Raw genomic sequence first — 16,136 nt, 5'->3', positions numbered from 1 at the left:
GTGTACATGCTTTATTTTCATTGTTTGTAGCCCTTCACAGAGAAACTATGATAACAATATTGTAGCAGTATATACCAGAGCCTTGTCACACTGTGGTCTTCAGGGATGCGATTGGTTGTGTTATAGATGAAGCAGCAACACAATAGATCCAAGAAAGCCTGGCCTTGGAAACTCTGTTTTCAATAAGAAGAAAGAATAGATTATTCTGGACTCTGAAAAACCTTTTGTAAAGAATAGTCATCCCCAAAGGCTAACTTGCTAACCACATTCTACTATGTGGCAGAAAGACTTTATATTTTACCAATCTACCAGATTGTTTTCAGTCCTCATTTGATTTTGGTTTTCAGCAGCACTGATTTTGTTGTTCATTCCCTTTTATTTATTTATTATTATTTTTTTTACATTCCTCCTTGGGTACCAGGATTCCACACTGTCTGCTCCTTTCCACCTTCTTGATTCCCCTTTCTCAGTCTCTTTGCTGAGCCTTGTCCCTCTGCAGTTTTATCTACCCATCACTTATCTGTTCATTTATTCACTTTCATCTGTGGAATCTTAGTTTCCTGACCAGGGATTGAACCAGTGCCCCCTGCAGTGGAAGCATAGAATCTTAACCACTGGACCACAAGGGAAACCTGGTTTTTCCCTCCTTTTCAGCAAATATTTATTGTGCATACTATATGACAAACACTTCTTTAAGTACTAGAAATACAGCAATAAGCAAAACATATACCATCTCTGTCCTCAAGGAGCTAACAATATAGTAAAATTATTGGTTCCCTGGATTAGGTATTTGTGCTCTCACTGCTCAATAAAATCTCATGCAGGCCCACATGCATGACATCTTTTCCTTCTTCCTTCGTGAGCTAACATAAAGGATCAGCTTATCAAATCAGGCCCAGGAAGATAAGGGATCTTTCCTGTACTGTGCTTTACTAATCATTTCAAGACTACAAGCAATCAAAAGGCATAAGAAGAAACAAGGAGAAAACAGTAACATCTGTAGCTGCTCAGATGGACATGCTCACTGTAACCCAGAGTAACAGGTGATCGTGTGTGTGTGATTTCATTTCTGTGTACTATTACAAAGTGTGCAGGGTCTCATATTCTAGAATACCCTACTATAACTAACCAGTTAGGCTGTAATTGTTTCGTAGATGGTGACACAAGACATGAGGCTCCAGGGTCAGAAACAAAGGGCTTTATTACTCCTGGCATAGCCAGTAGCCAGAGCTTTATATGTCTGTGTCAATTCCCCGTGTCCCCCCAAATCCTGTAGCAGTGACACAAAGGACTCATTATCAATGCCTACACACCATCTGGCTGCATTAAACAAGGGAAACACTGAGCTTGGGGAATCCACCACTTTTAGAGTTAGCAGAAACAAGCCACTTTGTTTTCTCAGGGGATATGTTAGCTTGTCTCTCTGTGCAAACAGAGCCTTGGAAAATGGCTTGGGTAAAGAGTTATCTGACATAAAATACGTAAGGATGTTCAGTGCCCAGGGTGGATTACTTCTCCCAGGATATACTTTCTCATGGACTGCACTAATATGATTTGAGATTCTCAATAATTTGAGAAATCCCTCTCATATCTTCAAGTCAGCCCTCTCTATTGGTCCCTTCTTATCAATATTTAAACTACTGCAAATCTGGTCCACCTTAAAAACTCTCTCCCTCTACTATGCTCTCCAGTCCAAATACAGCCTCCTTTTCTTAATAGTCAAAATTATTGCAATACGTGTCTTAGCTTTCTGTCTCCCTTTCTTTGTCTCCCACTTTTTCTTCAACCCAACACACTGCAACCTGGGATCAATCTAGTACTCTATTAAAACAGCCTTCTAAGTCTCAGCTTCCTCCTCTGTAGGTAGGAGTAATATTAGTATTTATTTCGTAGGGCTGTCTTGAGTATTAAATGTGTTAATGTGGATGGTTTAGAGCAGTGCCTGGTACATTGTTCGTGTTCGGTAATTGTCAGGTGGGTTATTTTTATTGGTATCCTCATCCTCATCAGTTTCATCAGTGAAATTCTAGTTAAATCCAGTGGGCACTTCCCAGTTCCTATTTGAAATCCCTGTGTTGTCCACATTTTCCTTCTTGAAACTCGCCCTCCCTCGGCTTCCATAATGCCAGACTTTCTCAGTTTTCCTCCTACTTCTCTGGATGGCCATCTTGGTCAGATTTGTGTGTTCTGTCCTAAATGTTGATACTTCTCAGAGTTCTCTATTAACCTCCTTTATCTTCTTTATCTACATACTTTTGCTTATTTATATTATCCCTACTCTTGTGCTCTGAGTTACTATCTATATGGAGATGCTCGATATTCTGTACCTTTTCATTTACTTTTTTAACAGGTATTTTTTATAACATCTATGTGCCAAACACTGGAATAGGTATTGTGAGTAAAACCAGCAGAATTCCTACTCTCATTGAATTATTCTTGAACAGGGAACAAAGATATAAAACAAATAATCACACATATGATTCAGCAGCTATATTCTTTTAGTATCAAATGTTCCTCCTTCTGTGCTATTTTAATGAATGTGGTGAATGCCACAAATATCCATCCAGTTGTTCAAGTCACTTCACCTTGAGTCTTTGTTCTTCATCATGCATGCATGCATGCTAAGTTGCTTCCGTTGTGTTTAACTCTTTGCAACACCATGCTCTGTAGCCGGCCATGTTCACCTGTCCGCAGGATTCTCCAGGCAAGAATACTGGAGTGGGTTACCATGCTAATAAACAAAACATTTTGATTTTCTCTTCTCTTTTATATCTGCCCAGGTTTCTCTCTTTCCACTGCTACTAGATTAGATCAAGTCTTCATCATCATTCAGCGGGATTTTGGCAATTCTTGTTACTTGATCTCCCTGCCTTCAGTCTCCCATTTACCTATCCTTTGCCCTGTTGGTGCCCATGGTCTATAAAGTAGACACTTGATTCCTTGCTGCTGCTGCTGCTGCTAAGTCGCTTCAGTCGTGTCCGACTCTGTGCGACCCCATAGACAGCAGCCCACCAGGCTCCCCCATCCCTGGGATTCTCCAGGCAAGAACACTGGAGTGGGTTGCCATTTCCTTCTCCAATGCATGAAAATGAAAAGTGAAAGTGAAGTCGTTCAGTTGTGTCCGAGCTTAGCGACTCTAGGGACTGCAGCCTACCAGGCTCCTCTGTCCATGGGATTCTCCAGGCAAAAGTATTAGAGCGGGGTGCCAATCAGGCCCTAGCCACATCTTTAGCATAATCTCTCTCTTTCTCTCTTTTTTTTTTTTTTTCATTAATCCTTATTCTCAACAGACCAAATCAGAAAAATCTCTCAGAGCAATTGTGAGGAAATCATGCAAGATGGCATCTTCAACCTTGTAGGCACTATCAGATCTAACACAGTTTTGCACAGGCAGTTTGATAAACTTTTAATATTCATAATAAAATTGAACCAAAATTGTGATAAATCCCCAAATTCATTAGAATCTTAACAGAGTATAATTGCTCCAGAAATGTTAAGAGGAAGAACTACATCACTTTTCCCAATCTTTGATGAAACATAGATGAAAACATTTCACTGATTGGAGGACAATGAATCTTTTTGGAAAGTGTGTGCTTAGTTTGGGCTGTATTTGGTGACTTCCTCCTGCAAACCCACTTTACAGTATGCATGAATCAGTTAGGATGACTTATTTTACAAGCAATAGGATCATGTGATTTAAAATGCCTAAACAATAAAAGGGAGGGTATTGAATCACTTAACTGAGAAGGCCAGAGGTGGGAAGGTTTCAGGCATAATTCAATCAGGACTCCAACTCCTATACTCGATCCTTCAGTTCTGTCCTGTTTGTTGGCTTTATCTTTAGTGTAGCCTCATTCATGGGAGCAAACTGGCTACTGTAAAATGGCTCATATACACACATTAAAATTTCCAGAGCAACAGGGTCTCTATGTTTCAGGTTCCGGACCTATATGTTGAGCTTCATGGTGACTGGATCACATCTGAAGGAATTCATTCATTCCTGAGACAGTCATATGCTAATGAAGACAGTACCTGGTCCAATCACTGTGACAGATGGAGGTAAATTTATGCCAAGAAAAATCCACCTCAGATTTGAGAGAGGAATGGTATTTATCAGTCCCATGTAATCTACATGTTTTCTCTAAAATCACAGGGATAAATTTCCCCAAAGGAAAACCTCATAGCTATTGAGTATTAGTGAAGAAGAAAAATGGATGAATCCTAAGCAGTCAAGCAGTGAACATTCACTATAGACACAGTTTAAGTTTGTTCATTAGCAAGCAAAAATTATTCTGTGCCCTGGATTTTTTTAAAGAAACTTGTGAAGGGTCAAAAACAAACCAATAGTCTATTACAAGAGTGAAGAAAAGGCAAGTGGAACAGAGCCCATTACTAAGAAAATCCATTAATGAATATTAGTGAATACGAAGACTAAATGATGTGGAGGGCTCTCAAACCACACATTCATTCATTCACTTATCATTTATGGAGTATAAACTTTATGCCAGAATATGCTTAATATAACAGGATCCTTGACCTTAAGGAGTTCATTCGATCAGGAATTATAGAATTAAAATACAAGTGAAAAGTCAGCAGTATTGCATATCAGAGCGAAAGTAGAATAGTAAAACAGAGTGAAAATAATGCCACATGTAAAATCTAGTGGAGTCTTCAACACATCCTTTAATATTCCCTCCACACCTAACACTTCTATAATGCAATCTTTAATATAAAGCAACCCAGGAACACTTATTTCCAATCAAAAGATTCCTGAGAACAATACATTAAAAAGCAAATGGAAGAATAATTTATCTTACTCTGGCTGCACACTCTAAAAAAAAAAAATGAAATAATCCTGAATTGTTTAGGGAAAAAATGAATCATTGTTGTTTCAGGGGGCTTTTATGTGCAAAATACATTGGATAATGATGTGAATTATTTTAAGCTATTATATTCTGTGACCATCTGGGGAAATAATTTGGGGGATAAATACAGCAGAAGTATTAAGAGAAAGGACACTAAAAAGGAAAAATAGCAGACATAGTTGATTCTTTTTGACATTTTTTACAGTATAAAAATCATCATCCTTGGTCCATATCTCAGTGATAATGCTGAAAAAATTCTAATCATTTTATCATTATTCCCAGCAGTGTCCTGGAGCTCCAATTCTAAGGGCAGGGCTTTCTGTAAGCATCTAACATGAAGATATAACTGAGAGAAATTTTGAAGAAATGGTTTCTTCACATGAAGTATACTTGATAATAACATTTTAATGTAATATTGACATTTCTAGTTTTTAACTCTGTTGGGCAGAATCTTGATAGAAAAGAAAATCACTTGTGACAGCTTCAGCATGAGTGTCTAATATCTTGGCAATTTAGCCCAGTTTTATCCTATATCAGAGGTACTTCATCAGAAAGGAACTAAAATATCCCTCATGTTTTACAGAAGAAAGTCATTCCTCATAACAGATAATGCTAAAGTTGTCTTAAAGCTATTAACTATTACTGAGAGAATATTGTGGGAAATATTAGTGGTTTATTTTCGGATGATTTTAGCATATAATTTAATATATGTGTGTATGTATATAAGGCTTCCCTGGTGGCTCAGTGGTCAAGAATCTGTGTGCAATGCAGGAGATGCAAGAGACATGGGTTCAATCCCTGGGTCATGAAGATCCCCTGGAGGAGGAAATGGCAACCTACTCCATATTCTTGCCTGGAGAATCCCATGGACAGAGGAGCCTGGCGGGCTTCAGTTTATGGGGTCACAAAAAGTCAGACACAACTTAGCAACTAAACAACAACTATATATATATATATATATATATATATATATATGTATGTATACATTTGTGTAGGCAAGGAGATGAAGATCAGCCCTGGGATTTCTTTGGAAGGAATGATGCTAAAGCTGAAACTCCAGTACTTTGGCCACCTCATGCAAAGAGTTGACTCATTGGAAAAGTCTCTGATGCTGGGAGGGATTGGGGGCAAGAGGAGAAGGGGACGACAGAAGATGAGATGGCTGGATGGCATCACTGACTTGATGGACATGAGTCTGAGTGAACTCCGGAAGTTGGTGTTGGACAGGGAGGCCTGGCGTGCTGCAATTCATGGGGTCACAAAGAGTTGGACACAACTGAGCGACTGATCTGATCTGATCTGATATACACACTATTTTGGTCAGAGTATTGATGTATCTATTTAAACTGAATTGGTATGCTTTAGTCAAGCAGCTGAGAAGTTGAGTCAAATCATGACATCTATGATCCGTATGACATTTACAGTTGGACAGAGGACTGTCTGCAGGCTCATTACTCAGAGTATGGTCCCCAGACCAGCAGCTTTAGAATAGGCTTGGATCTATTAGAAATGCTAAAATCCAGCCCCTTGGCTCTTTGCATTCTAACAAGGCAACTAAAGCAGAAACTACATCAAGGGATCTCAACTCCGGCTCCACATAAGAATCACTAAAGGTGCTTTTTTTTTTTTTAAATGATAAGTAACTTTTATTAAACATTTGCTGTAGTCTATTTTTTATAATCTTTTATACTGGTTTAGTTGATATACAATATTACGTAAGTTACAGATATTTAATATTCACAATTTTCAAAGATAATACTCCATTTATAGTTATTATGAAATATAGGTTATATTCCCTGTGTTGTACAACATATCCTTATAGCTGATTTTATCCAAAATGTTTCACTCTCCAGTCTTACCCTGGACCAGTTAAATTAGATTTTTTAAAGGCAAGACCAAGGCATGGATAATTCTAAATACTCACCAAATTATTCTAATGCCCTGCCAGATTTGCAAACTGTAGGTCACACAATGCCCAAGCAATCTGTAAATTCAGTGTATTCTGAAAGGATACAAAGGAAGAAAGTCAAACCAATTACTCTGCATTTGGTACCGCTTTATAAATGATTGATTTTTTTTAACTTTTAATAAGTTTGCTTAGCTACTGTGTGAACACAGCCTATTATGTCTCCACCTGCCCACAAATTTGTATTGCAAATCAAGAAAAGGAACACGTTGCTATCTCAATTCATTAAAAGAAGATTTTAGATTTGTTTTTCAATGTTACTTTCTTTTGCCAACCTTCTTCTCCAACCTGACAAGTCTGAACACTAAATCTCAGACACTGCATGTTTAAACAGTTGCACCTCTGGGTTGTGTGTGCATGTTCAATCTCTCAGTCATGTCCCACTCTTTGCAATTCCATGGACTGTATGTAGGCTGGGAGGCTCCTCTGTCCATGGACATCTTCAGGTATTACTCGTCCTTTTCTCCATGAACTCAAGTCTCAGTTTATATCTCAACCATCCCCTAATCACTGCCACTCAAATGCATTTTCCCTTCCCTGAATTCCCACATTGCTCAGGACGTCTATCATGTGCTCTCATTTTATAGATTTTTAAAAATATTTTATTTATCTGTGCCAGTTCTTAGTTGTGGCACAAGGGATCTTCAATCTTCATTGGAGCATGTGGGATCTGTAGTTGGGGCATGTGAACTCTTATTTGTGGCATGTGGGATCCAGTTCTCTGGCTCCTGCATTGAGAACACAGAGTTTTAGCCACTGGATCATCAGGGAAGTCCTTCACTTTATGATTTTGCCTTGTTGGTTCAAGTTAGTGGAATACAATCGACTGATTCCTACATACAGCCTCAAGTATGAGAAATCTATTCCAAAATCATATATATGAATAAGAAAGAAAAACATAAACCATAGTGTCAGGGGAGTGTAATCTCTTTGGTTCTGTCTCATCACAACAAAAATTTGAAGTGACGGATGTTAAAGCCCTCGGTGCGTCACAGCCCTCAGACAGTCTGTATTATAGTTCTCGGACAGATCAGATTTATTTAGAAAATAAAGAAAAATACATCATTGAGGCGTGAGGACATGTAGACCCAAAAGATGCGATGAGGAGAGAGAGAGAGAGAATGAGCACGCGCGTGGGGGAGAGAGAGACCCCTGGCCCTTTGGCTCCTCTTTTTATATGTCTTTTCCTCCCCCAGGGCCTGCCCTATGTAAATTGGGCTAGCCAGGAATGCTGTTTGTTCTACCTCAGGTCCTCACTCCAGTCCTTGGACCTTCCTTTCTTCTATTTTCGCGGGCTTTTCCCTTCCTTGTCTTTTAGCCACCGCCATTCTGGACTCCTTTTTCCTTTTCAAACTTTTGGTAGTCATTGTTCTTCCATCTTACAGATGAAAAACCTGAGTCTCAAAGAGCCAAGGTTGATAGGCTAATAAGCTTTGACACTAAGATATTTTTCCCAAGGCTCTCTGACCCAATGTCCAGAGGAAGTTTGATTTGCTTTTCTTTGAGTGTTATGTATATTTTAATATATTATGGCACTTTAATTATAGTTCTGGGGGCAGGTTCAGAATATGAACACACTAAAACATAGTAAAAGAGGACTCATCCTTAAAATCCATGTCCACTCTAATCTTTGGAGTGAGCCCAGTGATTCTTTTTTTTATTGTACACTTACTTGGTTTCTTTTGTCAGAAAATTATTGAAGCTTGAGCAGGAAGGGAGGTGGTCTTATTATGCTTCTTTCTTTAAAATTCCTTTTTAATATGCATGTAATACCTTAAAACCTTTCTTGTGAAAAAAAAAAAAAAAAGAACATTATAGATGTGGATAAACTTTCTTGTCCAAGACACTTATCTTGTACCCCACCCAATCTACATGCCTTCCTTCCCTCAGCAGTCATCATTTTATCTGTGCACACTTTTTAAGACATTTTAATTTGTAATACTTATGTATGTGGAGAAGGAAATAGCAACTGGCTTCAGTTTTCTTGCCTGGAGAATCCCATGGACAGAGGAGCCTGGCAGGCTACAACCCATGAAGTCTCAAACAGCTGGATACTGAGCACACACACATACACACACACACACACACACACACATACACATGCATCTATATGTAAATAAATCTATCAATCTATCTATATATGATATATTATGAAAAATTTTGATGATTGCAAGTGCTGAAGTGTTGATCATTATATTGGAAAAACATATGACTCTTGAGAATTAAGTTTTATTTGTATGTTTAAAATCAAAGACCTGGGAAGGAGATCTAATTCAGCGTCTGACAGAACTAAGATTCAAAATTATATCTCAACCTTGTGGAATAATACCCTAAAGCTAGAAAGAACAAAAATTTAGCCAGCATAAATATTAAAGCCCTGCACAAAGTATGAGTAACAAATGGAGAATTCTGATTTGATGTTGGTTTATATGGAAAAACTTAGTGTTTTGCTGATCACAGACTCAAAATTTAATAAAAATTCTAATACTATGAAAAGTCCATAGTTCTTATCTCTAAAATAAGATTCCTTTAAAAAATAACAGAAATTAATCCAGAATATCTAATTTTAGAAGGAAAATACAGTAAACTAGTAATTTTTAAATGTGGGACTCCTTTTATGATTTATATTTTTCTTCTTTTTCATAAAAAAATGCCAAGTAGAAGGAAATTCTTTTTCTTCCCTCAGTACAAATGCCCTAATTTTTACCACAGTACAAAATATCCATTAGGATTTCAAGGTCCTATGATAAGATACTGCAATAGTATTCCTTCCCAATATTGATGTCTTGAATAAAGGTCTTGCCCTGTGGAATTAAGTCTCACTCAATGTAAAGCTAATTATCTATTATGATTACATATTTTAGTGAAGAGTATTCATACTCCACATTTTGTGCTGGAATGAAACTGGAGGCAGGGGACTCAGGGACATTATCTGCATGAGACACGAGCATTCTCAATCTTGACTGCTGCCTGATTTTTACTTTGACACGTCACAAAATAGATTCTCCAAACAAGAAGATGTAGAAGATCTTATTTCACTGATTATCTGAAAAACTTGACCTATGTTTGTGGTGGTCTTCTTGTGATTTTAGATATGTAAGTACTGACTGTATAGGATACAAGAAAATATAGGTTCTGAGAGAGAAATCGATGTTCCTTTCCAAAGGAAGACAAACACTCTCTTCATTTATCATGAATTTGACTGATCCAAATACATCGGTGACCATGAGTCTTGACCTTTTTCTATTTATTCTAAATTAATATCACTTCATGCATAAGCATACTAAGTATATCAGAAAATGAAACCTTGAGGGATAAGGAAGAAGCTGAGTCAATGGAGCAAATGTATTGATGTGTTTTTAAGAACTCCAAACCACGGTTTTATTTGAATTTATCTCATTCTACCCTAATGTCCACCATAGCACATAAGGAGAGTCAAGGTCTTAACTTTATTACTGACTTTTTTCAGCAGCATCAGACCAATAATATGTGTTTATCTACTCGCCTGTGTTGCTCCAGATAGAGTAAGTAGCTCATTGTAATTCTCCCCTCCAGGTTTCCTTCCCTAAGGACATATCTATATCTCAGATCTGTCTAATTAATCAGGATGTGAAGAATAGAAAATTGTGAAACAGTCCCTATGCTCATCGTGGCTAGGCTTTAAAAAGCTCAATAAAGTTTCTGTCTACATTTTCTTGTTTATACTGTGGAGTAAAATGTATCAAACAGGCAAAGATTTGTGGCAACAGAGATGGTGCCTTTGCGCAATAAAACACATACTGTGTATCAAACAAATATTGTACCACTTCTATGAAGCTGACATTGGAATGACATTGTAATCCTGGCCATCTGTCTTCCTCCTCTAGATGTCGATGAATGTGCGGTGGTGAATGGAGGCTGCCAGCAGCGCTGTATTAACACTCTGGGCACCTTCCACTGTGAATGTGATACGGGATACAGACTCCATGCTGATGAACGCACCTGCATAAGTGAGTAAATATTAGAACCAGCTTGAAGTCGTTTTCAATGAAAATCGACCTGCTCTTGTAGGGGCAGAAAGAAAAGGTTTTTCTATTGTAAAAATACCTATAGAAGCTGACAGTGTTCGAGTACAATTCTCTCTCGTAGAATAAAAAGAAAAGATATCTTGCTATTAAAAGACTAAAAAGATGGGGAAGGAAATAGAGAAATTAACATTCACAAGCAAACTCAGATTTCCAAATGTGTGGCTGTTTCCATAGGGCATCTTTTCTGCCACATGTAGTAAAGTATAAATTTGTTAGTTGTTGTTTGTATACCAGTTCAGCATAGACTCTCCATGAAGAGAGGAGGCTATAATAGTCACTTACTCATTTCAAACCAGAATCAGAATTGGACTTGTGATTATAATAGCAAAAATTATAACAGATTATACACCAAGGAGCTTATGGTTGCTCAAGAATAGTTAAAGCTACACACATTAAATCTGAGGTTACTATATACTTATTGTGTATCAGGATGTTCTTAGATATCAGTTTGGGGTGGTAGAATTATTATTTTAAGTCTTGGTATGTTTCTGAATTTTATAAATTTGCTCAAATGACTTTGTACACAGGAAAAAAATATAGAATCCTGTATGATTTATAAATGTTTTTTAATTGAAATGTTTTTTCATTGAATGATGAGCAAGCACATTTTGATTTCATCCCCAAGTCCCTTTAAAAAATATCTATTACATTGAAAGAGTAGCATGTTATACAACAACATTTAATTGCTGGTTTAATTGGTACAGGGCTTGTTAGCTTGCCCATTTACTCAAAATTATTAGCATTTTATGGATATTCTATAATTATGATGTTTCAAAGAGAAAACAGCCAGTTTTGCTTAACTTCATTGTTTATACTCTCTCTTTTTTGTAACATATCTTATAGGAAATGAGAGAAAGCCAGAGGAAACAGGTAAAGATATCCTAGTCATAGATCTGATTTTGATATGAGAGAATAGAGGTTTGGGGAGCAAAAAAAGGCTTTTCCAAAGTTGAGTGAACATGCAGATAGAAGCCATATCATAGTAGCCAGGGAACTCAGTATCGTGATAACTATATCTACAGCAAGCACCCTAGTGCGACAGCAGCTCATGTATATTTATTTAGTCCCTGAACTACTCCCTTATTTTTTGCAACTTGACTGCTTGTTGCAATAGGAATCCCTTTCCCATCTCCATCTCCAGCCCCAACCTGTAAGGACGTCAGCTATTGCATCCTTAAACTGACACCCTAACTTCTCTCAGGCACAAAATGTTTCAGAACAGGATTACCAATACATGCAGATGTGGCATTTATTGGTAAAGGTTGACTTGGTGAATTTTTGTGTCTTATATAAAAATACTTTGCAAAGTAATGCATTATATAAATCTATGATATCTGATTTTTGCAATAAAGCAAAATGAACACTCTAGTACCCAACTAAAGTACTTTTTCAGGTGTAATTAATTTTCTAAACTCTAGCAGTTATTATCTGCTGCTGCTGCTATGTCACTTCAGTCATGTCTGACTCTGTGTGACCCCATAGACGGCAGCCCACCAGGCTCCCCCGTCCCTAGGATTCTCCAGGCAAGAACACTGGAGTGGGTAGTTATTACCTTTTTCTTAGTAAAATTATTAAGCTCTTTCCTTGTTCCTCACCATCATTGCTCTAGAAGTTTTCAATTTTTGTTTCAATGAAATCAGGTCAAAAGTAGACTTGGATAAGAATATTATGGTTTATCTTTTCTGTTTCTATTCCTTAAAAGCAAATTTCTATTGTACAAATACATGGATACTATGGCAAGAGGGTAGTCCTCATCTCTGGAGGAAGGCATGGCAACCCACTCCAGTATTCTTGCCTGGAGAATCCCACGGACAGAGGAGCTGGTAGGCTTCAGTCCCTGGGGTCGCACAGAGTTGGACGTGACTGAAGTAACAGAGTGCTAGCAATAGGGTATTTGTAGCTCCACAGACTGATCCTCTTTTATGCAGAATTTCAACGCAGTGTACAACTTAAAAACTAAGATAACAACAAGTATGGATTTCATGATTGCATAATTTTAAAGCTTTTCACCCATTGGATATCATTCTACAGAAGGACTGGATTGAGAGCCCAGGAAGTGACCTTTATGGAAATTTTCATGTCTTTCTCCTATGAGTATATTGAAATTTTGGTTTCAAAGAATGGTCCTAAAAATCTCAGTTGACACAACTACAGCAGTCTTGTTAAAATGAACTCAAGAAGAATTTAAGCACTTTGTAGTTAAATACTCATAATGTGAGCTTGAGGATAAGAACTGTTTGTCTGCTTATTTGTTTTGAAAGAAAGAATGTTATATAGAGAACTGAGTCTTACTTTGGTTTCTATTTTAAGTAAATTTGTAGGAAGCGTCAAATATTTTAAAACAAAAAAATCAAATTAGCTCACATCCCCTTTGGAATTTTTTTACCTGGCAGGAAACTGAGAATGATAGCTGATGCTTACCAGGATATTGTAGTAGACAGAAATTAATCATGACCTGTGGGAGAGTCACAGAGGAGAAGGTGAAGTTATAGAATTTTATGATTCCACTACTTAGAGTACTTGAAATTAGGTGTCTTCGTTTCTTCCCTCCTCCCTACCTTCTTTCTCTTCCTTTGCCCCGTTCTGCCCATCAGTCAGAGGCTTAGGTTAGTGTGAATTTTTGAGCCTCTGGTGTTTTTTGCACTTTCTCTTAATTACAGCTACAGCAAACTTCTTGTACTCCAAACCCGTACAGAATTTAAGATGACTTCATTTCAGGAAAACATGCTGTCTCTAAGGACTGTGCACTTGTGGTGACATATGGCCAGCAGTTACTGGTCAGCCTCTGCCAGATAAAGTTATACAAAGTGGTGTTAAGAGAGGGGGTCCATAATATCCAGCTACAGTGTACAGGCCGCTTGGCTCCCCATGTAGTACTGCCTGCACTGCTGATAAAATATGATCCCAGTAAAACTGGAATCTTGGCCTCAGTGACCCTCAGTTTGAGTACCTGAATTTGTTTGCAAATTTTTGGAGTGCATGTCATTTTTCTGGTGGTAAGGGCTTATTATTTTCATCAGATTTTTAAAGACATCTATAATGCTTCAGAATATCTCCCATATACTTTTGCCTTAAGATGGTGCTTCTTTAAAAGGTGTATATGTAGGAGGATTCCATGATACTGTTACATAATGATACAGTCACACAGCTCTGTCAATGTGAGGCAAAGCTTGTCAATGACCGCTTCTCCTTATAACTTCCTTTATAATGGAATTCTGGGCCAGAAGTCTAGGTCCGTGACCTTGGGCAGCACAGTTACACCTGGTTGATGAAGAGTCCAGACCCAGTATGGGAAAGCAGTCAAAATAAAATTTTGGCTTTGCTATCAGTATTTGCGTGCAGATTTGCTTTGCTATCAGTATTCTCCATTAACACAGATATTACCAAATAATTTATATACTTTTTAATTTCCCTTTACTTGGAAACCAACAGCTTAAAAAATAGAAACTAGATTTAGCAACGACCTGAAAAACAGAAATATTCATATTAGTCCACCATTGACTCTCATCTATAGACCAGAAACAGTGGCACAGTGGACTCCCAGTTGTCGCGTGTCCTTTAGCAAGTCCCTTAATTCTCTTCACCCTGTATTCCTTATGTGGGAAGTGTAGAAATTGGACAAAATTACTGCATCTCCAAAGTATTTTAATATTATGGGGTTCCCCAAATTACTAACTTGTTACAAATCATCTGTTAACCTGTATTTGTTAAAATCCACTGGATTCTGTAGAATAATTATTTTATAGAGCTTGTATTTTATTTGAAAAGTATTTAAAGAACTTAGACTTTAGGAAGTCCCACATACAAACAGTGTGTGAGAATTTTATATCCAGTTTAATAAAAATATAAAATGAGAATTTTATATCCAGTTTAACTTAAATGTTCTTAAAAAAAAAACAATAATTATATTCTGGTCCTTTTTGGAAAACTCTGTTTTATATATCATAGAAGCTTATTTTGGAGGAATTCAAGGACTAATCCAGCCTAGTCTACCTGAGAGATGAAAGATCAGAGATCCAAAGAAATCAAGTAAATTTTACTCTGAAAATAAAGGAAATTAATTTTCAGAAAAATCTGGCTAACTTCACTTTTATCAAATGCTTTAACATAATTTCTGATAAATACTTTTAAAGACTAAGAAAAACCATAAAAGTACTATGAAATGAAATTCTTACATTCTATTTTAGTGGAGCTCAGGGTTAAAATAATGTATTTTCATGACAGCTATTGATGAAAGAAATCCACCTTATATTATCACCCTGTAAGTACAAATTTATCACTTCTCTCTTATATTTCTATCATATGCTGCAATAAACCTAACTACATTCAGTTCTGCAAGTAAGTTATGCCCTTTTCTGCTTCCACACCTTACCTTATTCAACCTAGACTCTAACCCCCAAGTCTCCACCTGTCAGAACTCTACTTACCAAGTTCCATGTTCAATGTCAATTGGCCTGTTAAGCCTTCTCAGGTGACCCCAGCCAAAAGCATTCCTTCTTTTTCTTCTAATACCATATAATTTAATGTTGCCTGAATGACACATTATACCATATAGTTTTATATGTGTGCAGTTTGGATTCAGACCAAATGAAAGACACTAATGACCTTCTAATTATCAGCTTTCACAGGAGTCTTTTCCATGCCTTTTTCAATGGCCTCTGACACTGTTAACCACTCATTTTTCTAAATCTTCCTCTTGACTTCTTGACAGCACAATTTTCACCTTTGACTGCTGCTTCTCTCTACTTACATTATTGTTACCTCGTTCTGACTTTTGATTATCTTCTTTCATCACTATGGACTGAACTATGTCCCTCAAATGCATGTTTTAAAGCCCCAAGTTTCAGCATGATGGTGTTTGGAGGTAGAGTCTTTGGGAAATAATTAGGTTTAGATGAGCTCATGCATGTGGAAGATCTCATGATATTGGTGCTTTAATAAGAAGAGATACCAGAGAGATTGGGCTCCCCACCGTACCAGGATCTGGCTGAATGGCAGCCATCTGAAGCCAGGAAGAGAGCACTTACCAGAAACCAAACCATACTAGAACCTTGACCTTGAACTTTCCAGCTTCCAAAACTGTGAGAAAATTAATTAAGCCACCCAGGCTGGAGTATTTTGTTACAGAAGCCCAAGCAGACTAATGTACTTCTCTTTTCTCCTTTATTCCCCCTTCTCTAGTCTATCTCCATTTAATTCTACCTTTAGACAAAAGTCTAAATGTTAGCTATTATCATG

The 16,136-nt window shown here is 37.3% G+C and overlaps 1 protein-coding gene across 8 annotated transcripts in view; it reads left to right on the top strand.

Moving 5' to 3' along the window:
* LOC113892654 (EGF-like and EMI domain-containing protein 1) overlaps window positions 1-16,136 on the top strand; it is a 687,432-nt gene that overhangs the window by 508,283 nt on the left and 163,013 nt on the right. For all 8 annotated transcript variants that reach the window (XR_003511104.1, XM_027541793.1, XM_027541787.1 and 5 more), the window contains one exon: window positions 10,698-10,820. Coding sequence is in view for 7 of the 8 variants with exons in the window: in XM_027541793.1 (XP_027397594.1) it covers window positions 10,698-10,820 (123 nt within the window). In the remaining variant the exon portion in view is untranslated. The remainder of the gene's footprint in view (window positions 1-10,697; window positions 10,821-16,136) is intronic.

The sequence above is a fragment of the Bos indicus x Bos taurus genome, chromosome 1 (assembly GCF_003369695.1).
Source record: "Bos indicus x Bos taurus breed Angus x Brahman F1 hybrid chromosome 1, Bos_hybrid_MaternalHap_v2.0, whole genome shotgun sequence".
Classification (NCBI taxonomy): domain Eukaryota; kingdom Metazoa; phylum Chordata; class Mammalia; order Artiodactyla; family Bovidae; genus Bos; species Bos indicus x Bos taurus.
The sequence above is the reverse complement of the archived record's forward strand: the minus strand, read 5'-3'. Positions and strand labels throughout refer to the sequence as shown.